Source organism: Phascolarctos cinereus, unplaced genomic scaffold (genome assembly GCF_003287225.1).
Source record: "Phascolarctos cinereus isolate Bilbo 61053 unplaced genomic scaffold, phaCin_HiC Scaffold_4;HRSCAF=312, whole genome shotgun sequence".
Lineage (NCBI taxonomy): Eukaryota > Metazoa > Chordata > Mammalia > Diprotodontia > Phascolarctidae > Phascolarctos > Phascolarctos cinereus.
The window spans coordinates 88,398,896-88,422,255 of NW_027555847.1; the positions used below are offsets into that span (position 1 = coordinate 88,398,896).

The following is a 23,360-nucleotide window of genomic DNA, read 5'->3' on the forward strand; positions in this document are numbered from 1 at the left end:
GGGGCTAAGTGACTTGCCCAGAGTCACACAGCTAGTGAGTGTTAGGTGTCTGAGGTCGGATTTGAACTCAGGTCCTCCTGAATCCAGGGCTGGTACTCTATGCACTGCGCCACCTAGCTGCCCCCAGAGACCACCTTTTTAAAGAGAGCCTGAGATCACATTGACCTTTTTTTTGGCTGCCATGATTATACTATTGACTCACATTGATCTTGCAATAATTTAAAACCCCATGATCTATCTAAAAAACAGTTTTTAAACTTAACTGCTTACAGCTGGTGTCTTCAAGCATCTGGGAGTTGTGGACACATACATACACATACCTACATATATACATACACACATATACATATATACACACAATTATATATGTGTATATATTCATATTTAAGTATATATTTATGTATAATATGTGAAGATATAAAAAATAACATATATTTACATTTTGTTCAGTCCTTGCACCCAACTCTTCATGATCCCATTTGGTGTTGTGAGAGAGATGATCTCTCAAAAGTGAAGCCTCCTCAGGGGATCAATAGTTCTTGTTAATATTTCTCCATTGTTACTTTCAAAACCCTCCCCTTCTCAGACCCTGTTTTGTTTTTTTTAAAAGGCTTAGCACAAAGAATAGCCCTGCCCCCGACCTGAACAGCTTGCCCTTTGAAAAGCTTCCTGCCTTTTCTTGTCTCTGGGATAAGGGGGAAGGGGGTTAGGGAGGGGAAATTGCAGTAAATTTTGGTTTCCTAGGAATTACCTAACTCATGGGAATTTGGCCCTAAACCCCCTCCTGATCACCACACCACTGCTATGTCAGCATTAGGTTTACTAAATAAGGACATGTATGTTTGGATTGGCTATACCCTGTTTCCTTGTTCTTTGACTTTGAATTTTCACCCCTAAGAATGTAAGCCTGCCCCCCCAGCCAATGGGAATAAGGGATAGTGATGGGGGGAGGTTTGTTTGTGTTAGGGTGTATAATCTCATTTCAATTTCTGTGCCTTGTCTCTCTCCTAGAAGTGTACCAGGGAAGTAGATGCCCCTTCTTGCAAGATTGTAATAAAAGGTAACCTTTGCTTCCACCTTGAGAGGTCTCTGAGTTTAACTGATTTAGAGTCGCTGTCCCACACAGGGTTTTCTTGGCAAAGATATTGGAGTGGTTTGCCATTTCTTTCTTCAGCTCATTTTACAGATGAGGAAACTGAGGAAAACAGGGTCAAGTGACTTGCCCAGGGTCATATAGCTATTAAGTGTCTGAGGCCAGATTTGAACTCAAGAAGATGAGTTCCTGACTTCAGACCCAGCATCTATCCACTTCACCATTGAATGGGATGTCCCAGTGAAGACTCCTCAGTGTAATTAAGGTTTGGGATAAGGCTGAGTGGGATGAAGGGTCCTGTGAAAATTTCTTAGAAGAATAAAAGGAAATTGTATTATGACACAAGGTAGGCATAGCAGCCTGACAGGCCTAAGTTTTAGTTTACTAGAAATCACCTGAGTTACAGGAGTCTAGCCCCAAGTACCCCCCCTTTTCTATGCCATTGTTAATTTCAGCAGTTAAAGTTTGCCAAGCCTGAAACTCCTGAAGAAGCCTCCTGAAGTATTTTGTTGATGTACCTGTTGCTATATTTCGGTCACGGTGACCTGGCTATATAGCACAGTGTCTAACTTGACTGCACATCTTTAATTGCTTTTTTGGTAATATTTCAAAAAACTAAGGACTAAATATGGATATCTATAACTTGTAACTAAGATATGCATACTGTTTGTTGTTTGTTCCTATGGAAGAGTTTCGTGTTGAGATTGGGAGCCAAAACATTGGCCAGTTGGTGGGAGGGGGGACTTTACCCGTCAGGGCTATATAACTTGGTTTTTTGCTTCTGTCTGTGTCTCCCCTCATCAGAGCATCCGGGTGGAGGGACACCCAAATCTCGAGGTTTGAAATAATAATAATAAATTAACTTTCTGTTTCTCCTTGGATACCTCTGTGTTTTTTTAATTTGAGCGGCATCCCACACACCATCTAGCTGCATATATACCTGTGTGTATGTATGTATGTATACATATATACACGCACATACATGTATATACATATATAGACAGAGACACAAGATAGATATAAGGATATTTAAAAAGGTGTTTGTGCTATAGTGGAAATTTCAGTTGCCTGGATCCCTTCTAGAATTCTAAGATTCTGTGACTCTGTGGTAATGCTGTTCAGTCCCGTCCCACAGGGTTTTCTAGGCAAAGATGATGTATTTGGGGTTGTTGGGAACTCTGAAATGTTAAGATACAGGGCAGAGTCCATCTGGAATGAATTCACACACTCAAACCATCTTCCAGTCAGTGGCAAAGTTTATTGTAATACTAGTTGAAACAGGCAGGATTTCTAGAGAACCTGCAATTTAATGGGGTTGGGGTGGTGTGAGATGAAACTGATGAAAACTGATGATACAAAAGGGACAGTAAAAACAATCTGGATGAGATTAAGGAGTGGGAAATAGTCTGGGGTAAACCTGCTGCAAACAATGAAAGGAATATCAAGCAGGCTAATTAGGTGATCTAGATGGGATTAAGGAGTGGTCAGTATATGCAAGTAGTCTGGGGTGGGCCAAGAGCCCAGAGAAAAGATGTCAAGTAATCTAGGTGGGCTGGGGTGCAGCCAGTTGTCTTGGGCTGCTGAAATATCTGGGAAAATTCAGGGCCTGGGTTGCTTTCAAAGACATGGTCTTTTCCGGGTCCCACCCACCCCATCAAAGATACTGAACTGGTTTGCCACTGTCTTCTCTTGTGTGTCCCCATTTTACAGATGAGGAACTGAGCCTAGGGGTTAAGTGACTTGCCCAGGATCTGTCACACAGTTAATGTGTTTGAGGCCGAATTTGAACTCAGATCTTCTTGACTCCAGGCTCCATGCTCTATTTACTGCACCAGTACTAGCTGCCCCCAACAGCCCATTTCAAGAAGTTGAGCATAAACTCAGTACTTCTGTCCCCACCAAAAAGACTAACAGGTAGGCCATGGCCAAGATTTCTGCCAGGGCTCCTATGCACCTATTCTGATCTACAGATACTCCATAACCAGAATCATTGATTGACTGCACATTTTTACCAGTCTGAGAAATGGGTGCACCGCAGGTGAGACGTATGCAGTCTCTTGGCCAACCACACGTCCCGGATGGTTTTATCATCCGTCATGTTCTCGGCAAATACAGTTCTCCCCCGGGGAACTACGCAGTCACTCCTCAGCCGCAGGCGGCCCTGCCAACCCCGAAACGACCATCTGCTCTCTTCTTTCTGAAAACCTTGGGAAGTCTCCCAGCCACCCCCGCCCTGACACACCCCTCAGCTACGCCAACACTTAACATGGCCGCCTCCGGAAGCGGAGGAAGCCGGTCGGGCCAGTTCTTCCGCCTGAGGGCCTTTAATCGCGTTGCAACGCCGTCCAGTCCCCGCCCCCAGGAGCTAGCCCATTGGTCCTTCTCCAGAGTCTCCCAGCTGTCCGCCTTCATATTGGTTGGGAGCGAGGGAGGCGGCACCGAGTAGTCGGGTGCGCTTTTCCCGACCTGACCTGCCGCACCATGGCGACCGACTCTCTGTCTCTTTTCACCGGCCTCGGTTTGAGCGAACATAAGGCGCGCGAGACGCTGAAGAACGAGGCGCTGAGCGCGCAGCTCCAGGCGGCGGCGGCGCAGGTAGCGAGCAGAAGGTGGCCCGTGGGCCCTCCGGGGTCCCCCCCCAACCCAGCATTAATGCGCCCCTTCTCTCTAACCCATTCCTGCAGTAACCTCTCTTCCCCCTCCCCAGTGGAGCCAGGTGGTGCTTCACCCCGCTCCCCCCCCCCCGCAGCCCCTCTCTGGAGTCGGGTGTCCTGCTGGTCAAGTGTGCTCACCGCCGCCCCCTTTCACTGACGCTGCGGGAGGTACCCTTAATACCCTTACTGCCTCCTATAACACCTTCCCCACCCTCTTTTGACAAACTCTCTGACCCCTCCCCACTATATAACATTCTGTCCCCCATAATAATCCTCTCTGCTCCCCACAACTTCCAATGTGCTCTCCACCATATGGTGGTTGCTGTTCTTCTTTCGCTGAAGAGGACCAAATGACATGACTGTCAGAGTCAAGTTACAATGAGTCTGATCAGACAAATACAGGCTTGAAATGCTCTACCACAGGTCGGGCACAAACAGTCGGTGTGAACATTTGGGGTGGATTCTCTAAATATGCACATCTTGGGGTTCTTTTGAGCTACTTGAATTCTGCTTTGCTCAGTGAGCACAGCGCCTTCTAGGATGTGTGCATGCTGTGCCGGGAAGTCCTGTGCCAATGTCTCCATGTCACACAGTTCCAAAGTTCTTAAGAGAAACCTTGAAAGTGTCCTTGTATCACTTCTGACCACTGTGAGTGCTCCATAAAGTAGTCTTAGGCAAGCATCGTTTGTCATTCGAACCTCCACCATATAACACCTTCTCTGCTCCACCTAACACTGCCTGCCTACCCCCCCATAACACCTCTGACCCCCATAACTCTGCCCCCCTCCCTGACACCCTTCCCTCCACCCCCACCATATGATATTCTCTCTGCTCCCTGGCCGTCTCAGCTCCCTTTTAGCATGAGCCCCAGGGTGACAGATTGAGAGCTTAGAGAAGACCTTGGAGGTGATCTAGACCAACCCCCTCAGCATTCTGCCCAGAGACCTTAAGTATTTTGGCCAAGGTCTTGAAGCTGGAGTAGGGGTAGGGGTGTGTGTGGGGGGTGTGGTTTAGGCCAGGTCCTCAGGGTTCCAAATCCAGGTCTCTTCCCACTGTAGGATGACCTCTTCCTGGAATATTAGATTGTAAACACCTTGAGAGCAAGCCTCTTTTTTTAATCCTCACCTCTTAGCACATAGTAGATGCTTAATAAATGTTTATTGAGTGTAATTCTTCTGCTTGAGTAAAACCTTCCCCAATAATCTCTCCTCCTTCTGATGTGTACTAAGATAACTGCCCTTATCACGTCTTATCCCCTTCCCTTCCCCACTGTGAGCCCTTGGAATAATGCCTCATTTCTCCCCAACTCCAGTTCCTACACTTGTAAGCACAGATGCCCCTAGGATTATGTTACCTACCTCCTAGCCACTCTGATGCCTACCCTGGAAATGACCTATTTTGGAATGGTGGCTTTTTTCCTTCCCAAGTATAACCTGTTCTCCCCATCTTAAAACATTGGAAATGTACCCTCTCCACCTGGAATGTGCCCCAGGATGATGATCTCTGTGAGTAAACCCCTTAAACATAACCACCCTGCAGATATGCACCTCCTGCACCCAATAATGGGCCACAGCTTTAGAACTTCAGTCTCTTTGGATAATCTGCTTACGTGATGTGCCCTAAGTGTTATGTCCTTTGGAAGGTAGGGGTGGATAACAAACATGCCCCTGTTGAATTCTTGGGACTTTGCTCTCTTCCCATCCTTTGTGTACTTCCTTTGATAGGCTCAGCAAGTCTTGGGTCCTAGCATTGACAAGTCTACAGGAACACTTCTGTACAATGTGGCCTCTCGCCTCAAGGATCCTCGACGGTTGTCCTTTCTGGTGGGTTATGTTACCAGCAAGAAGATCCTCACAGACTTGCAGCTCAGTGGTGGGTATACCTTCCTTCCCCTAATGGCACCACACACCTGGTCTTTTTTTTTTTTTAAGGCAGTTGGGGTTAAGTTACTTGCCCAGGGTCACACAGCTAGTAAGTGTCAAGTGTTTGGTCTGAGGCTGAATTTGAACTCGGGTCCTCCTGACTTCAGGGCCGGTGCTCTATCCACTATGCCACCTCGCTGGCCCACACCTGGTCTTTCTTATGGTCCTAAAATCCACTTCCCCTGAATTCGGGAAACCCAGTCTTTTCTTTCTATTTCACTACACACACCTGTAGTTCATTGGGAGTTGTTCTGCCTTAATTTCCTAGGAGCACTCCAATTCTCCCCATACCTCCTTAGCCCACAATGGCTCTCATTCCTCTCCACTCTTCCCAACCATTCACACTCTCTATTCCTTTTACCTTAGGGATCTTAAACCCTAGTAGTACTTTAGCTACTCCTGCCCTAATCCCCTTAATTCAAGGCCCATTCCTAATTCCTCCTCTTCTACCCCCAATGTCCTTAGTCTATGATATCTCCAATGATACCCTGTTTAGTCCTTGTACGGTAGTGCTGGGATGGCCCTTATTCCTCTGACATCACAGTTTTGTAGCTCAGTGGTGACTACTAGAGCTTCTTTCTCCTTATCTCTGATTGTATCTGTATCTCCTCATTTTTCCTGTACTCTGTTTTATTGGCTTTGGGACTATCCTACCCCTCTTAGCTCAGGGACCTCCTCATAGCTTTAGACTTCCTATAGCTCATTGGTGGTTATAGGGGCCCTTCCTCTTAGTTCCCAATTCAGTTAAATATTCAGTGCCTACTATGTGCAAGGCACTGGGTATACCAGGATGGAGATACAAGGTACCTGTCCTCAAGGAGTGTACATTATGATGGAGAGGATAAGACAGGTATACAAGTATAAAATGAGGTGACATACAAGGAGCCCACGGCCTCTGAATGTACAGAGGCAGGAAGATGTGGGTTGATATGGAAGACAGCAAGTAATTTGATTTTCATATAGAATATATTGTGAGGGTGAATACAGTAAAATGTACTATTCCTGTCCTTCACATTATATACATGTAGCTCATTGCTAAGTATTGGGTCTTTCCCTCCCATTCCCTTTAGCTCCCAGACTGTAGTCCTTTTACCTTTCCCTAAAACTACCAATTTGCTTAGACATAATGTAACAAGTTTTACCATTGAGTGAATGTCCTGGCAAGACCAGTACTGTCCCTCCCCAGGGATTCTGGGGTAGAATTCAACGTCTTGTAGCCAGAGTCTTGGCCATTTGAAATACTGTTAGCAGCTCTATTTTCAGCTAATGCTGAAGATGTCTGGCAGATTTTGGAACTGCCCTTCTCCTGGTGTTTCTTTGTGTGTCTCACTCCAGTTTGGGTTAAATGTCAGTCTGGTTGAGCTTGCCTCTGTATCTAGACTTGCTTGTATGCTATCATTAGCATAGCCCAGATTGTCTCAGATCTCTTAAGTGCATGAGACTGTTTGATTGCATCCTGACTGGTTCTTTTCTCAGCTGCCCTGGAGTACCTGCGGAGCCACCCCTTGGACCCTATCAACACCACAGACTTTGAACAGGAGTGTGGTGTGGGTGTCACAGTGACCCCGGAGCAGATTGAAGAGGCTGTGAGTCCTAGGGAAAGGGGTGGTTTTGGGAATAGCCCCACCTTGGGGCCTATGATGCATGTTGGGGTCAGAGATTAGGGAGAAGCAATTCTGTTTGGGCATGGTAGGATAGAGGGGTGCACCAGGCCTTCGTATTCCCTGGGACAGAAGGGATCTGGATATTTTAGAATTGGCTTTGATGGTTGATTTCACTATTATTGAGCCGGCTTGGGGCATCTTTCCATCCCTTACCTACCGCTATTTGAGAAAAAAACATAGTACAGTATTTTGGAGTTAGAAGATATGGATTTAATTCTTGAATCTCCTTCTTTGACTCGTACACTAACTGCATGATCTTGGATAAGTCTCTTGACTCCTGCTTTCACTCATTGTCTTCTCTAAAATCAGATGGTTGGACTAGATAATCTCTTAACATTCTTTTTACCTTTAAAATCTGTTGATGCTATTTTGTGTTGATCTTTTCTTTCTTGCTTGATGAGTAGCTGTTCTTGTGAGGCTGATATAACTCTCAAGGTTTTCTTGTATCCCTGCAGGTGGAAGCTGTGATTGCTCAGCACCGTGAACAGCTCCTGAAAGAACGATATCATTTCAGCATGGGCTTGCTAATGGGTAAGTGTGGGATCCTCCTGGCCCAATGATGTCTGGCCACCTGATTAATAGGGAAAATGAGGCTGATCATGGTAATCTTTAGAACTGTTCATTGATTTTAGCCTCACTCCTTGGAGATAGGCAGATACTGATGGAGGAGTTCAGGTTAAGGTGCAGTGACTTGGCGAGCTTCCAAACTTCAGTCTTCTGACTCACAGTTTTTTCCCCCACCATATCTGGCTGCTTGTAAAGGCCTCTGAACGTAGTAGGCCCTTAGTAAATGTTTGTTGAATTGAATTCTACAGTTTTTGTTTTTGTCCCCTTTGCCCTAGGCCTTTTGGAATGGGATTGGGGTGTGTGTGTGTAGAACTGAATGTGTGGCTTTATTCTTGCAGCGAGTGGTCTCTTTAGGCTCTGAGACACAGGCATCTTACCTGGATTTGGCTTGGCTCTGGAGCTAGATGAAAGGCCAGCCTCATCCCTGAATTCTGTTTGGTTGTGATGCTGACACAATGGTGGAAAACACAGCATATGTTGCTCCTGAGGCAGGGCTGGGTTCTGGTGTTACTTCCTTACCAGGTTCTCTCTGGTCCTCAGCTTCCTGGTATCTTCTGTTCCAGGTGAGGCGAGGACAGCATTGAAGTGGGCAGATGGCAAGACCATTAAGAATGAGGTGGATATGCAGGTGGGTTTGTGTTTGTCAATAATTCAGCTATGGTAGCCAGTTTAGAGCTTATGTAAGACTCTGTGGTTATCAGTCATGTGATAAGGCCATGGCACTAAATCTTGGGTTGGGTTATGTACTCATAGGCCAGTAAGTTTAGAGATGGATGGGAGTTTAGATGTCTCTAAGCCCAACCCTTATATTTTACAGAAAAGGAAACTGAGGCCCTGAATGATTAAGTGACTTGTTCAAAATCCCACAGGCAGTAACTAGTGATAGAGATGGGTTTAAAGCCCAGTCCTTTCACTCCAAATCCTTTGCTTTCCACTGATACACTGCTTCTTCAGCTGTCTGTACATATTAATAAAGTTAAGATGACCTTGAGGACATGATAAAGCACTTTCTATCTCAGTAACCCAGCAAAGAAGGGGAAGAGATTGTGGAGTGAGGGGGTGGGGGAGGGTGAACAATATAGTGTTGTCCTTCTCCTGCTGCCCGTCTCAGGCTTTGTGTGAATTATCTCCACTGGCTTGTACCTGGATCAGACCCTGGCCTCCACTTCATTGTCCCCATCTTTGTTCAGGTTCTCCATCTTCTGGGCCCAAAGACAGAGGCTGATTTGGAGAAGAAGCCCAAAGTAGTGAGTGGCTCCAGTTGCTCAACATCTCTGGGACAAGCTGAGGGAACAGGAGGCTGGGCCAGGACCTAATCTTAGGATACTGGATCTTTTCTTCCTGGCTGCTATGGGTTCGGGTTTGGTGTTGTGTCCTAAAGGAGGTCAAGCCAGGCTGTGTTTGCTACTTCTGCTCTCTAGGCTGCAAAGACCCGACCTGAGGAGAAGGACTTGAAGGCATCTAGGACTGCAGCATCAAATGGTATAAATTAAGCTCATTCCTGGTGTGATATCCATATCTACTTATGTGACAAAGGTTTTTGCCCCTTGCCTCCTTGAGGCACCTTGTGGATCCTCTTTTCCTCCCTTTTCTCTTCCCACTCCCTCCATTTGTTGTGTGGTTGGTACCGGGCCAAAGACTTCAAAACAAAACTACTTTTCTTGGCATGTAGGAGATGATTCTCAGACAGCCCCAGCACCACCCTGCTCCCCTCCTCAGCGCAAATGATGCTTTCATGGTATGTGAGGTACTGATTTTAGCCTTGCCTTAGATATTGATGGTTTTGCTCCTCTGATAGTAGCCAGAGGCTGTTTAGTACCTATTCCGCTCTGGTAACCTGTGGCCATAATTCCCAAATTGTGGCTCATGAAATCAGGGTCCTTCCCTGATCTTAGGACTGGAAGTGCTCCTGGAGGCTGGCTCCTACTGAACTATCCTTTGAGACTCCAGATTGCATGGTTGTAACTATTCTTACCTCCATCCTATGTCTGGCCCCTGGGACAGCGTGCTCACCCTTGGGAGTTTAATCTGATCAGGTTTTTTTCTCTTGGCCTGTCTCACCCAGGTCTGGCCTAGATGCTGGGATGATTGGCTCTGGGAAGGGTTCTGTTTGCCCTTACCTCAGTGCTGGGGTGTATGGCATGTTCAGAGAAGACTAGCACCTCTGGTGTGAGGGCTTACTGAGCCCTTCTCAGGGCTGCCTGTCCACCTTGGGTGTCTACCTGCCACCCAACTTTCACCTGTGGCTCCAAGAAGCTGTAGCTTGGGTAGCAGCCATGTCCCAGTAAAACTGTCTTTGCAGGCAGGCTGAACCAGGTTGAGAGTAACTGACAGGTCTCAAACCCAGATGAGAACAGTTTGTTCCAGTGGCCATGAAGGTGACTGAAGCAGGCTCTGTGGAGTGCTTAGAGCTTGATTAGACATCCAGGACCACTGCATCCTGGGCCTCACCGGTCTTTTTGATTTTTGTCTTGCAACTGGACTTGGATGACTGAAAAAGAAAATGAGGCTGATGACTGTGTGACTCTGCCTCACTTAAATTCAGTTCACTCAGAAGTCAGGACATCACCTGTGATGTCATTGGTCCTTTTCAAAAACGAAGGACTGCCTCCAACAACCTCTGCTGGTTTGTTCTGTGAAGCTCTCTCTGCAGATGCCAGCTCGTTTTTCCCTCAGTTCTGGGACTTCTTAGTGGTTTTTTCATTTGAGTTCAGATTTTTTTAAGATCCAGAGAATGCTTGGGTTTTATTTGCTAGGAAGAGGTTACTTTCTTTTCTTACTGGACTTAAGAGTCAGCCACTGGGTTCCTGGCACTGCTTCAAAGCCTAGTGGGAAGTCCAGTACTCTCTCTGGAGATTACTATAGCATATTCTGGCTTCTGTAGGTGAGGAACCTGCAGCATCTCTGTCTCTGATGGAACAACTCAGGGGGAGAAGCACTTAGGTTCCACAAACCAGGTGAGTGAATCAGCTGGAGGCTGGGGCAGAAGGCCAAAGCACCCCCTCTTTCTGGGAGATGATGATAATAGGTGGGGTTCAGATTTCTTTTTGGTGAAGCTTCATGTGACCTTGACTCTAAAGCATCTGACCAGAGCACCCATCACTCCCCTCCCTCCCTGCGGAGGGTTCAGGATCAGTCCCTTTGAGCTAGTGGTTCCTGTTGTCATTCTCCTCTGGGGTGTTGAAGCCAGGAGCCTCATCCAAGCTCATCTCATTCTCCTGCTCCCTTGACAATAACTGGTATAGGCCCCACTCCTAAGGAATGTGCCATTCTTTCCTGCGATGCTCTCCTAAGTAAACTCCTCAATCATCTGACTCTTGCAGGTGAAAACTACAAAACCCCTGGCTATGTGGTCACACCCAACACCATGCCTCTGTTGCAGCAGCACATGGAAATCACAGGGGGACAGGTGCAGGGGCCTCCTTGCTTTGGTGATGGGGGATGGTAGGAGGGTTGGATAGCAAGGTGTCTTCTTTTATTTGTCCTGAGAATCAAGGGCAAGGGCCAAGCTGCTGGTGGGTAGAAATGGCCATAGCGACCCCTGGAATGGAGAGGGAAGTAGTTTATGGGCATGTAAGAACTTCAAATAACCCTGCCCAGTGCCTCTTTTGGGGCCCAGGTTTCTGATGTGGTCATGGAGAAAAGATTGAGGAACTGGCATTGAGCTCACATAGCCAACTGAGCCTCCCTTTTCATCTCTTTCCTTTCCTAGGTACGAACACGATTCCCACCAGAGCCCAATGGTATTTTGCATATTGGACATGCCAAGGCCATCAACTTCAACTTTGGCTATGCCAAGGTAAGTGTCCGTTCTGGGCCAAAGGTAGAGGACTAGCCCCTTATTCTCAGTATCTGGGGGTTCACAGATGTTGAACTGGAAGGTACTTCAGAGGCCATGGAATACAACTCTGTCATTTTATGGAAGAGGAAACAAGGACCCACAGAGTTGAAGTGACTTGCTTATGGTCACACAAATACTGAATAGAAGAGGTGGGATTTGAACCCAAGTCCTTTGACTTCAAAGCTGGTGTTCTTATCATTATATCATGCTGTTTGCCAGTGGGATAGAGGGACTCTTATTTCCTATTGTTATTGTGGGGAGCATTATGAACCAATAGTGACCCAAAGACATAATGGACACTTGCTGATTCTGATTGCCTTTGGGAGTAACGTTTTGACAGATCTGGCTGGTAGCCAGGAGAAATGGGAACCCATGGTGACCAGGGACAGGATGACCTTGTTATCTGGTAATATTTTTGGGCCCAGTTTCCTCATCTGAAAAATATGAGTCTTCGACTAGATGAACTTTAGGGACCGGATTCTAGCTTTAAACTTTATGCTTCACTGAACCTAGGGAGTGGGGTGACCCTGTGGTAATTCTGGCATAACCACTTACCCTCCGACTCTGGGAAATAGCATGATCTCATAGTGACCAGGTACAGGGTGTTTCCTCCATGAGGGTTGGCCCTGGAAGGTGTACTGTGACCCACTTGCTCCCTGTCTGGTGACTGGGAGTGGGGGGGAATAGTGGCTCCTTAGGACCCCTTAGAGGGACTGTTTGATGCTGTTAATTCTGTAGTGACTAGAAGGGTATAAGGGTCACTCACCGTCCAAAGTGAGTAGCTCCCCCTGGCTCCTTCTGGATACATGCTGCTCTCCTTGGGGCGCAGCTGATCAGGAATTCCCCAGGGAATTGGAAACTTCTCTTCTAGTGAAAAGTTCCACTCCACCGACATTTGTGGAACAGATTTGATGATCTTAGGTCTCTACTGTGCTTTGATTTTTAAAGCCCCTTTAACACATCTGAAATCACATTGTTGACTTATGACATAAATATATGTAACATGGGTAACTTGGGGTTTTGCTTGTAAAATTATCATAGTGCATGTAGAAACAGTAAAGCTTTTTGGTGAAAGGCTTTGGGGAAACAAGTATTTTCCAATTTGAAAGAAAACTCCAAATTCTTTCTTGAATTTTAAAATATTTTTTCTGTCTGAGACTTAAAATCTGTAAGTAGACAAAAGGAGATGACTTTAATTGGGCTATAGCCATCTGGTACTGGGGTCTCTGATGATTTCTATTTTCTGTAGGCCAACAATGGAGTCTGCTTTTTGCGCTATGATGACACAAATCCTGAGAAGGAGGAGGAAAAATACTTCACTGGAATCCGAGACATGGTGGAATGGTTGGGTATGGAGTCCTGGGCCAGAGTGGGCCGGCAGGAGGTGGGGAGGAATGGGAAGAGGACAGGGAAGGTGGCAAGCAGGTTTGGGTGGGAGGTTTTCTCACTCAGGCACTGGCTGGGCATCTGGCTTTGCAGGTTACAAGCCCTACAAGGTGACTCACGCCTCAGACTACTTTGACCAGCTCTATGCCTGGGCTGTGGAACTCATCCAAAGGTAAAGCCAGGGGTCTCCTTGGGTGAGGGTAAGGGGCTGTGAATTCATCTCTTCCTAGGAAGATTCCCAGGCTCCATTGCATGCTGGGAGAGCTGGCATTGATCCTAGGGCTTTTGTTGGCAGAACAGATAGGCCTCTGTCGATTGCTTGCCACCCGCTTGAGGTTGATATTCCTTCTACTCATGCAGGGGTCATGCCTATGTCTGCCACCAGCACGTAGAAGAGATTAAAGGCCACAATCCTACACCCTCTCCGTGGCGAGATCGGCCAGTTGAAGAGTCTTTATTGCTTTTTGAGGTGAGCTGACCTTTGATTCTAACCCTGGAGGGAGACTTGCCCAGTGCCTGAGTGTGAATGGAAGTCTGTCTTCCCTCAGGGAATGAAGAAGGGGAAGTTTGCTGAAGGAGAGGCCACACTGAGGATGAGACTGGTTATGGAAGATGGAAAGATGGACCCAGTGGCCTATCGCATCAAATACACGCCTCATCATCGAACTGGTGATAAGTGGTGGGTGCTGCTGCCCTGGGGTTAAGGCCAAGTTTGGGCTCCAGGAAGGAGCTGGGGCACAGGCCTTTCAATGACATGGGGGGACTTAGATGTTGTCATTAGCTCACAGGCTTCTGCCTCTGTCTCTTGTTGTAGGTGCATCTACCCCACATACGACTACACACACTGTCTATGTGACTCCATTGAGCACATTACCCACTCTCTTTGCACCAAAGAGTTCCAGGCCCGGTGAGTGTTGAGGTCTGGAAGGTACAATGAGGGAGGGCAGCATCTGTAACCCTTTGCTCTGATAAGCCTTGGACTTAGTCTCTCTCCTCCGTGGTAATGCTGGAGAGTGATTGGGGGCAGGTATGGAAAAGAACCTGATCGGGTGGTGGGGATCCTTGGAAAGGATCCTTGGAAGGCCAGGCTGTGATCAGCAGCATGACCCAACCCAGTGGTGTGAGAGGTCATCCTGAAGTACCTGTTGTCTTCAGGCGCTCCTCCTACTTCTGGCTCTGCAATGCGCTCGATGTATACTGCCCGGTTCAGTGGGAGTATGGACGCCTCAATCTGCACTACACAGTTGTGTCCAAGAGAAAGATCATTCAGTTGGTGGAAGCTGGTGCAGTCAGGTAAGAGTCTTGTGGTCCTTCTGAAAAGGCATGACTGGTGGGGAGGGAGCTAGGACCCCCCCCCCCAATTCTCAGAGATGGCAGGGAAGAGAATGCTGGATTTTGAATCGAAAAATCTGGATTTGGATCTTGCCTGTGATCTTAAATTCCTTCCTATCTCTGGGCTAGTTTCCTCATCTACAAAATTATGTGCTAAGGTTGGACTCTAGATGATTTGGTCTCAAGAAGGGTAGAGTACTGGGAGAACTACATTGATAGCCAGGGCCTGTGTCTTTTCCTGCGGATGGAATACTGATTGTGGAATGAATTCTATTTTCCTCTGCTTGAAGAGTTGGACTCTCTTGTCAGGACAGATGGATCTGTGCCTGAACTGGGCACTGCCTCCTGAACATAACATTTTGTCATGAGCTTGTTCTTGTGTGGAAAGCCCATAGTAAACGTTAAAGACCTGTTGAAATGTTTAGTCATTGATCACTAATATTGTCATGGTTAAGGGAAGCTCCCTTATGAGGCTAAATGGTGTAGGCCAGAGACAGCTTGACTTGGAGTCAATTATTCTTGTGTGGAACCATAGGAAAACTACAAGAATAGAAACTGTGCCTTCATTTGTGAGATAGGGATCAGTGTGCCTGGGATCCTTGCCTCACAGTGAGGTGAGGATTGATGGAAGTGAAGTACCTAAAACTCTGCACACCTTAAAATGGTCCATGAAAAGCCATTCCAGACCTAAAACCCTGTGATTGCTGGGGTTTTTGAGGGTCTTTGGTGATGTTTGCATGGTTCAGACCAGTGGGTTCAAGAGCAACATCCTAGGCAGGTATTCATTCTTTCTGTGTTGCAGGGACTGGGATGATCCTCGGCTCTTCACGCTGACAGCACTCCGTCGTCGAGGCTTCCCTCCTGAGGCAATCAACAACTTTTGTGCCCGGGTAGGTGTGGGATTGTTCAGGGTCCTACATGCCCTGGACCAAGTAGCCTCTGTGTGGCTGGAGGCCCACAGTCTGGGCCTGGTTGGCCACTGACTGGCCTCTTTCTTGTAGGTGGGTGTGACTGTTGCTCAGACAACGATGGAGCCTCATCTGTTAGAAGCCTGTGTTCGAGAAGTGCTGAATGATGGGGCCCCGAGGGCCATGGCTGTACTTAAACCACTCCGGGTCACCATTACCAACTTCCCATCAAGCAAGGTTAGGGGCAGGCAGAGGGAGTCAGTCTGGGGAATGCAGCTAGAGACAAGTACTACTGGGGTTTCCTACAGTGCAGCTATATCTAGTCTGTCTCTTTGTCCCATAATCCCCTGCCCTTCTCTGTCCATTGGTGATTTTCATCCATGTACTGCTATGTATTTTGCTGATCCTACTCTGGGGGAAGATCTTGCATGAGAAGCAGCATGAAAGGCCCCTGGATTTGGAAGTTCTTAAGCTCAAATTCCAGTTCTATTTGTGACCTGTATGACCTTGTGCAAATTTTATAATGTCTCTGGAAATGGAGGCTCTGCTTCGTTACCCATAAAACAAGTTGGTTCAACTAGATAATTGTTAATGTCCCTTCCAGCCTTAAATCATGTGATTCTCTCTGTGTTTTTCTCTCTGATGCAGGCAATTGATGTCATTGTACCCAACTTTCCAGCTGATGAGACCAAAGGCTTTCACCGGGTTCCTTTTTTACCCACAATCTACATTGAGCACACAGACTTTAAAGAGGTTAGGAGTGGATCTGGCTTCTTGTCCTGGGTCTCTGCTTATTCTTCATGATTCCCCTGGGATCTAGGGGGAAAGGAGTGGGACAGGAAAGAAGGCTTTGGCTACTTTCTCCAAGTCTCTTATCGGGACTGAGCTCTATGGCTGGGACCATGATTACAGGATCAAAAAAATGGAACTTTAGTACCATCTCATTTTGGTAACTTCTAGGCTGTCCCCAAGCCTTCCAACAAACACAGTTACCTTGCTTGTACCTTTGCCAGACTCATCCTGTGTCCCAGCTCCTTGACCTTAACTACACTCTTGGGACTGGGTGGCTGTTGAGGCAAGAGGGGGGCATCTAAGAAAGCTACTGGCAAGTATTTTTTCCTTGATGTTGACACAGCTTTCTTTGTAGGAGCCAGAAAAGGGTTACAAACGTCTTGCGCCAGGCCAGCCAGTAGGTCTGAGACATGCGGGTTATGTTATCGATGTACAGAATATCATCAAGGTGAGAAGTGTCCACCTCCCAGGATAGATGGTACCTGGAATTGGAATTGGGCCTACCTTCTGTGTTGTCAGTAACTACTCATTTTCCCAGGTTATTCCAAGTGCCTTGGAAGGAATCAAGCATAGAGGCGTGCGCTCCCCCCCCCATTGCCATTTATTCACCTCTTCCCCCCCCAGCAGGTTTTATCTCAGGACAGGGGAAACCCTGTCAACTGTTTGGCCAGGGAGGTACTTCCTGTAGTCAGAAGCCCCATAGGTCCTAGGAGGTCTGGAAACCAGGTGGTAAAGAACATCCATCCTAGGAACTTAGTGGATTAATCTCTCTCTTTTTTTCTTAAAGAACGCCAGTGGCCAGGTGACTGAGCTGGAAGTGACATGCAGCAAGTCAGACGCTTCTGAGAAGCCCAAAGCTTTTATACACTGGGTATCTGAGCCCTTGCAGTGTGAGGTCCGAATCTATGAGAGGCTGTGAGTCTGGGGATCAGAGACTGGGAAAAGATTAATTTACTTTGGATCCAGGGTTAGCCTTGGAGAATTCAGTTATCAGTTGTTTGGAAGATATCTGGGTGAGCCAGGTTCTGACCCCTAGCCATGAGCCTCACAAGACGAATACGATTGCAGATTCCGACACAAAAACCCTGAGGATCCTTCTGAAGTCCCTGGTGGATTCTTGAGTGACTTGAACTCAGTAAGTCTGCACTGGGGGAAGTGGCCAGTAGGTCTTGGGTGTTTTTCCCTCCCAGGAGAGAGCTATGAGTGGAGGAACTGGGGGTTTCTTCTGTATAGTGTCTGTCTGTGGGAGGAACCTCACTCTCCTAAAGCCTGCACCCCTGCACAAAATGGTCTAATGCACTTGTGTCCTGCAGGACTCTCTGAGTGTGACTGAAGATGGCTTGGTGGATTGCTCAGTCAGTGGTGCGAAACCCTTCGATAAGTTCCAGTTTGAACGCCTGGGCTACTTCTCTGTGGATCCAGACAGTACGGAAAGAAAGGTCAGCCAGTACTCTCCCTTCCTCTCCTCCCTGCTTAACTTAGCCCTAGGGCACTTGGTCTTATTCCAGCTTCTGACTTAAAGAATGGCCACATAGCTGTCTTTCCCTTTTTCTCTCAGCCAAAGTTCAGGAAATACCAGCACATCATTACAATGCCAGGGTTGGGGATCAAGCAGAAAATCATCACAAAAGGCCATCTGAAAATTTTCTTTCCACTATCAGCAAGAGGAAGGAACTTGGATGTCTGTCAGCTTGAATTCTAGGCCTTGCTCTAACACTTTGGGCAAACCCCCTTCCCTCTATCTTAATTTATCAAAATCCATCTATAATTTTATCACTTAGGGTGCATTCCTCTGACACACATCTCAGTCCTTTCATGCTTTTAATAGACATTTTCTGGAGTACTTAACGACTAAAATTCATCACCTGGTGCCCAGCCCTGTGTTGCTGAGCTTCTCCAGCCTGAACTAGGCTAGCCTTCACAGAGCATGCCCCCAGTTATTGTTGGGTCTCTATTTGAAGCCTTTCCAGAGCTTGCTGTCAAGACTGACTAGTCCTCAAGAATGGAGTGTTATCCCCATACCATGAGGAGGGATCAAAGTTGGGTTTTGGTGGAGCTCTGCCTATTAGTCATGGGTATAACTCATAGGGTAGTTTTGTGGTTCTTATGAGGTAATGTCTGGAATAATGCTTTGGAAATTTAATGCCTCATACAAGAATAAGGTCATGTTAAATTTTTATAGCAGCCCTCAGAGGTCAAAGGTAGGTAGGACAGGTAGCATTTTCCCTGTTTTACACATCAGGGAGTCAAGGTCTAGAGAAATGATTTGCCTAAATTCACTGAACCCCCTAGAATCCAGGTCCCTTAACAAGCATCTCAGGTTTATTGGGGGGAGGTAATGTCACTGAATACACAGGGCTATAGGCAATCTAAGTAGCATTGAATTTGTTATATTGAAGTGCTTTATAGTGATGTCAGACTTTTTGAGACCTAGAGGGAATACTCACTTCCTGGGATGTTATGTTTGGCCAATCGTAAATTTGGCCTAAAGAGGGACTGTGCCCTGTATATGGAGCCTGACTTCTCTTTTATTTCCTTCTCTAGCTTGTCTTTAACAGGACAGTCACTCTGAAGGAGGACCCTGGGAAAATGTGAGTGCCTTGAGTCCAGGATGAAGTCAACGGTGTGGACGGCAGGAAAAGACAAATCTACCTTTGCCTTATCAGGGCCAGACTTGGCCATGCTCACCTGGTGTGCCACCTCTGGATGACCAATAAAGAGCAGCACCGTTTTCCCTGGAGTCTGTCCTCAATGAGTTGGGGCAGGGATGGTGGTGAATGGTGTACTCATACTGTAAACTTTTGGCCTGAGGAGATAGATCAGGGAAACCTTTTGACTGGGGCTAGTGGCCCCTGTGTTTCTAAGCTGGGCTTTGCTAGGCTTTCTTCTGTCTAGCAAACCTTTTCCTTTTCTCCTCCTGGATTTTGAGTTAATGATGAGCAAGAGACATGGCTTAAACCCGTTTTTTGGCTCCTTTGGGCAGAACAAAGCACTTACTTTTGATCATCTCCTTTTTAATCTTCTACCTGCTTCTACTCTCCTGGAGGAGGAGAGAAGATACATTTTCTCCATTTCCACTTTTCTCCTCAACCCTGGCTCAGGAACACTCTTCCCCTTCCCCCTACCTCCCAGTGGGATAAAAGCAGTTGGGGGTTGGGGCACGAGGCCAAGAAGATGCCTTCTGATGACCCAGATCACAGAGAGAAAGTAGTCTTGGATGAGATCATGGATAGGGGCTTTTATCACTCAACAAGCATTTATTAGGAATTTACTTTGTGCCAGGTAGGAGGCATGTGACAGATGGTGATTGCAATACGAAAAGAATATAATCCCCACTAAAAGAATTTTAATGGGGGTAGTCTAAAAACCTATTTCTGATACCTTAAATAATTTGATAGCCAGTAAAATATAGTTTCCTTAAGGTCAGAGGCCCTTGTTTTTTGTTTGGCTCTCCAGCTCCACCAAGTATGCTCTTAATAAATGTTCATAGATCTAAGGTGGAACTTCAGAGACTGTCTAGTGCATCTTTCCCACTCCACCCTTCTTTATAAAAGAGGAAACCAGCCCAGACAAGGGACAGTGTAACATAGGTAGTGAATAGCAGGACCAGGATGCAAATCCAGCTTCCTTTCCCTGCTGAATGATCTAAGATTAGATAATTAAGGGCTGCAGTGTTCTCGACCCAGTCTGGTCAAACTGTAGAGGATAAAGGACAAAGGAGGTTGGGCACAGACCCAGCAGATTTATCCTAGGGGATCTGTTCCCTTCCCCAATCAGAGGAAAGAAGCTCTCTGGGATTTATGCTCCATCAGCAGGCAGAGGCTTGTGCCCTGGCTGGCGTTCAGGCCTCACCCTCTCTGTGCCTTTCTTGGGAGCAGGTTCATGGCCTGGCTTCCTTTGGGATCCCTCCCCCCAAGTCCTGCAGTCCCTATTCTAAAGGCAGGGAGTGTGTCTGCAGCTTTAACATCCTCCACATTTCCCACTGTATACAAACACCAAAGTCACCCAGGGCCTGGTTTAAGGTGGACTGCAGGGAGCTGTGGGCTTGCTGCCCCCTGCTTGGAAGGGGCCTGTACTGCTCCCCCGGGGCTCTTTCCGAAGAGGATCGGGCTGTCCCTTTCCTGGGGGAAGCTAAGCATTTAACAAGGGCTGCCGAGGCAGCTCTGAGAGCAGCCGGGGCCTGAAGTCACCGAGGACCCGAGGGCCTGCAGGGGCATCAGTTCCGGGCCACCTTAAGCAGGGATGCTGGTGCAGCTGAATAGGAGGTAGTTTCGTTGAGGATGGGAAGAGAGGGGGTAGAAAGGGCTCGAGTCTCCCGCCAGGATGGCCTGTAGTGAAAACCCCCAGGACTGGGGCCAGGGCAGTGCCGGGTCTGGGCCGAACAGCCCTGACAGCTGGTGCTGGGAGCCAGGGCCCGCCAGGTGAGGGTCAGGGCATGGTAGGAGACCCACGACCTAGGGAATGGGGGAGGGTGGGCAACAACGCTAGGCCCGGGCCATATCCCTGAGCACCGCTGCCTTTCTCTTCCTTTCACGGGCATGGGAGCTGAGCATCAATCCCTGGTCTTCGGGGCCCACGCCTGCGACCCCGTTTGGCCTGCTGTGCCTTCACTGTGACCTCCACTGCTGGCTGCTGGCGCTCCCCGGCTTCCCAGGGATCTTTCAAGGGTGGAGCAAATCAATCCTTCAACCCCTGGGTCTAGTTTATTGGGGGAACTCCAGCCTCCCCTGGGGATCTTCCCCCTTTCGAGGCCTCCATCTCGGGCCTGATCCAGGTTCTTTTCCCAGTCCCTGCTATCCATGGGTTCGCCGGCCTTCTGGACTCAGCCCCCGCCCCGCCCCAGCCTCCCCACCCCACGATGGCCCCCTCCCTGCTAGGAGAGTGACACCCGAGTTTGATCCCACCCGAGAAGGAACGGCCTTGGTTGTCTCGTGGGGGCCACTCTCAGTGCCTGGTCTGGTGAATGGGCCATTAATTGCGACACCTGGGCCAAGCCCTTGCAGCCTCAAGCCCTGATCTCCCATGATATCTAAGGGCAGTCTAACCACCCAGGCAAGGACCAGGGAGGGAAACTGAGGCCAAGGGCTGTAGGCCGCCCTGACCCGCATAACCCACTATTACTGGGGGTAGCGGTGGAGAATAGCGGAGATGTTCATCTGCCGACTGAAGGAAGAAAGAAGGGTGGGAAAGAGAAGTACACTGATCCGTTTAAACTCTCTTAATTCCGAAAAAATGTCCATCTAAGGACGCCCGGGGGCTGCAGCGGAACGCGTTCCCTTTAAGGCGGACCAGGAGGCCCCGGTTAGTTCTCGCGGGAATTGTCTTCTCCGTTCTCGCGAGAGAGGAGCTCGGCGCTCATTGGCTGTCGGGGTTGAATGTAAGATGGCGCCCAGGGAGCTGTGAGGGGAAAATCCTGTCGGTCTCGAAGCGGCGACGGTAGAGCAGGGGCCCGAGGCGGCACGGAGGGGCCCGTGGGCGGAGCGGCGGCGGCGGCACTCGGTAAGGCCTGTGGCGCGGGTGGGGAGGGTGCCGGGGGCGCCACGGCGCGAGTGAGCGAGCGAGAGGGTGCCGCCGCCGCTACCACTACACAACGGCGGAGGGAGCTGAGAGGAGCGGGCCGAGTCTACTGGGCCCCGGAGGGTGCGGGGCGTCTCCGGGCAGCCGAGAACACCCCTAGTCTCCCGGGCGACTCCGCTGCCCAACCCCCTCCCTTTGGGTTAGCTGGAGGGGTGCTGGTAGTGGGGGCTGCGCTTGCGAGCTCGGGCCTGGCCTCTGAGGTGGGGTGGGGGGGAGGGAGGAGGAGGGTAGGCGGGTGCGCGCGCGCAAAGCGGGTTCTTCTCTCTCCCGCCGGCGCGCGCCGCCGTGCGCCGTCGTTCTGAGAGCGCGCGGGCCTGGGCCTGGGGCAAGTGGGGGGGAGGGTGGGAAATCTGGTCTATTTCTTGGCCAGGCGTGGGGGCGCGCCCGGATGGAGGGGGCGGGGCGCCTCGCGGGCACTGGGCTGTGGCTCTCGGGGCCGACCGGGAGGGGCGCGCCTGGGGCCTGCCTTCGCCGCGCCTCCGGGAGCCTGCCCTTACCTCCCCCACCCCCGGGGTGGTTCAGTTGTTGTAGGGGCGAACCTTGCTCGCTGTTGGGCCGAGGCAGGCGCGAGACCCGGATTGGGAGGGAGCCTCGCCCCGGTTGCGCAGGGAAAGGGGGGGGGGCGGGCACGCGCGGTCTGCCCAGGCGCGGCGCCGTCCCTCTTGTCACCCCCCCTCCGGCCTCCCCCCCCCCCTTACCGACGTCCCCCTGGGCCCGGCTCGGCTGTGGTCACCGTGACGTTTGAATGGGGCTCAGCCCCTTCTCAGCTGGGGATGGGGATGGGGGGTCCTCAGGCAAGGTTGGCCCTTTATCCTCTATCTGGATCCAGTGACCCGAGGGCTGATGAGCCGGTGTGTGCTCTGTGGAGAGCCGGGAGCTACCGCTCTGCCCTTCGGTGGAGAGCGTCCAAAGCTCGGCCTGCAGGCTTTCTCCGAATCAGCTCCTTGTTCTGTCGCTTTTATGTCAGGATGGGGCAATTTGTTTATTAAAGAATTCCTTCGGGTAGTACTTGTCTGGTCTTTGAAAATTGATTCTTTTGTAAGCACACCCCAACTCATTCCCACTGTGCTGTGTTGCCCAGACCTGGGAAGAACCACTGGGGTAAACAGCCTCTGTAATTTTCGTCTGTCATCTTACCCCCAGGGTTTAATTTGTCTGGTCTAAGGGCCAGAGGTTGCTCCTGTTAGAAAAGTTGGCCATGACAAAACAAAAAAGATCCTTTCTTTTATCTTTCCCTCGGAGAATCTATAGAAATCTGGGGGGGAAGAATTAAGGAGTAAAAAAACTCAGAAGAATTACACTGCTATACAGGCCACTTATTTATTTCCACATTTTCCACAGATGTTGAATCTCATCCTCCTTTGCATATTATGTTCTGCATTGCTTTCTTATGCTAGGTTCTAGTATGTCCAAATGTTTTATGACCTGCAACGATCTACCTGAATTCTAGAGAAGCATATTTTCTAGAACAAAATGTCTCTAAATCTGTGTCTGAAAGGCTTGTGGACTTAAGTTTTGTGGAGGAAATAAGGGGATGTTAGCAAAAACTGGAAAAAACTCAGGAATTTGGTAATAATGGAAACCTCTAATTTCCAACTTACTATCTGTTAAAATGTCAGAACAT

At 48.7% G+C, this 23,360-nt stretch overlaps 2 protein-coding genes across 3 annotated transcripts in view; both read left to right on the forward strand.

Annotated features, from left to right (window-relative positions):
• The first annotated feature begins 3,519 nt into the window (after positions 1–3,519).
• On the forward strand, positions 3,520–18,899 carry QARS1 (glutaminyl-tRNA synthetase 1). Its single transcript, XM_020999213.1, is given in 25 exon segments — positions 3,520–3,688; positions 5,472–5,619; positions 7,146–7,255; positions 7,789–7,864; positions 8,464–8,528; positions 9,091–9,147; positions 9,322–9,382; positions 10,785–10,828; positions 10,830–10,857; positions 11,224–11,309; positions 11,613–11,699; positions 12,991–13,090; positions 13,221–13,299; positions 13,488–13,596; positions 13,676–13,806; positions 13,942–14,034; positions 14,283–14,420; positions 15,262–15,349; positions 15,461–15,604; positions 16,016–16,120; positions 16,515–16,607; positions 16,947–17,074; positions 17,228–17,294; positions 17,473–17,598; positions 18,704–18,899. Coding segments are annotated over 25 exon segments (2,328 nt in total). The 5' UTR covers positions 3,520–3,574; the 3' UTR covers positions 18,755–18,899.
• Positions 18,900–20,442: 1,543 nt separating this feature from the next.
• Positions 20,443–23,360, forward strand: part of QRICH1 (glutamine rich 1) — a 79,691-nt gene continuing 76,773 nt past the window's right edge. The window contains exon 1 of one of the 2 annotated variants that reach the window (XM_020998969.2): positions 20,443–20,580. The gene's annotated coding sequence lies outside the window, so the exon portion shown is untranslated. Of the gene's footprint in view, positions 20,581–21,060; positions 21,659–23,360 lie in introns of those variants that run through there. The other variant, XM_020998968.2, reaches the window with a different exon arrangement.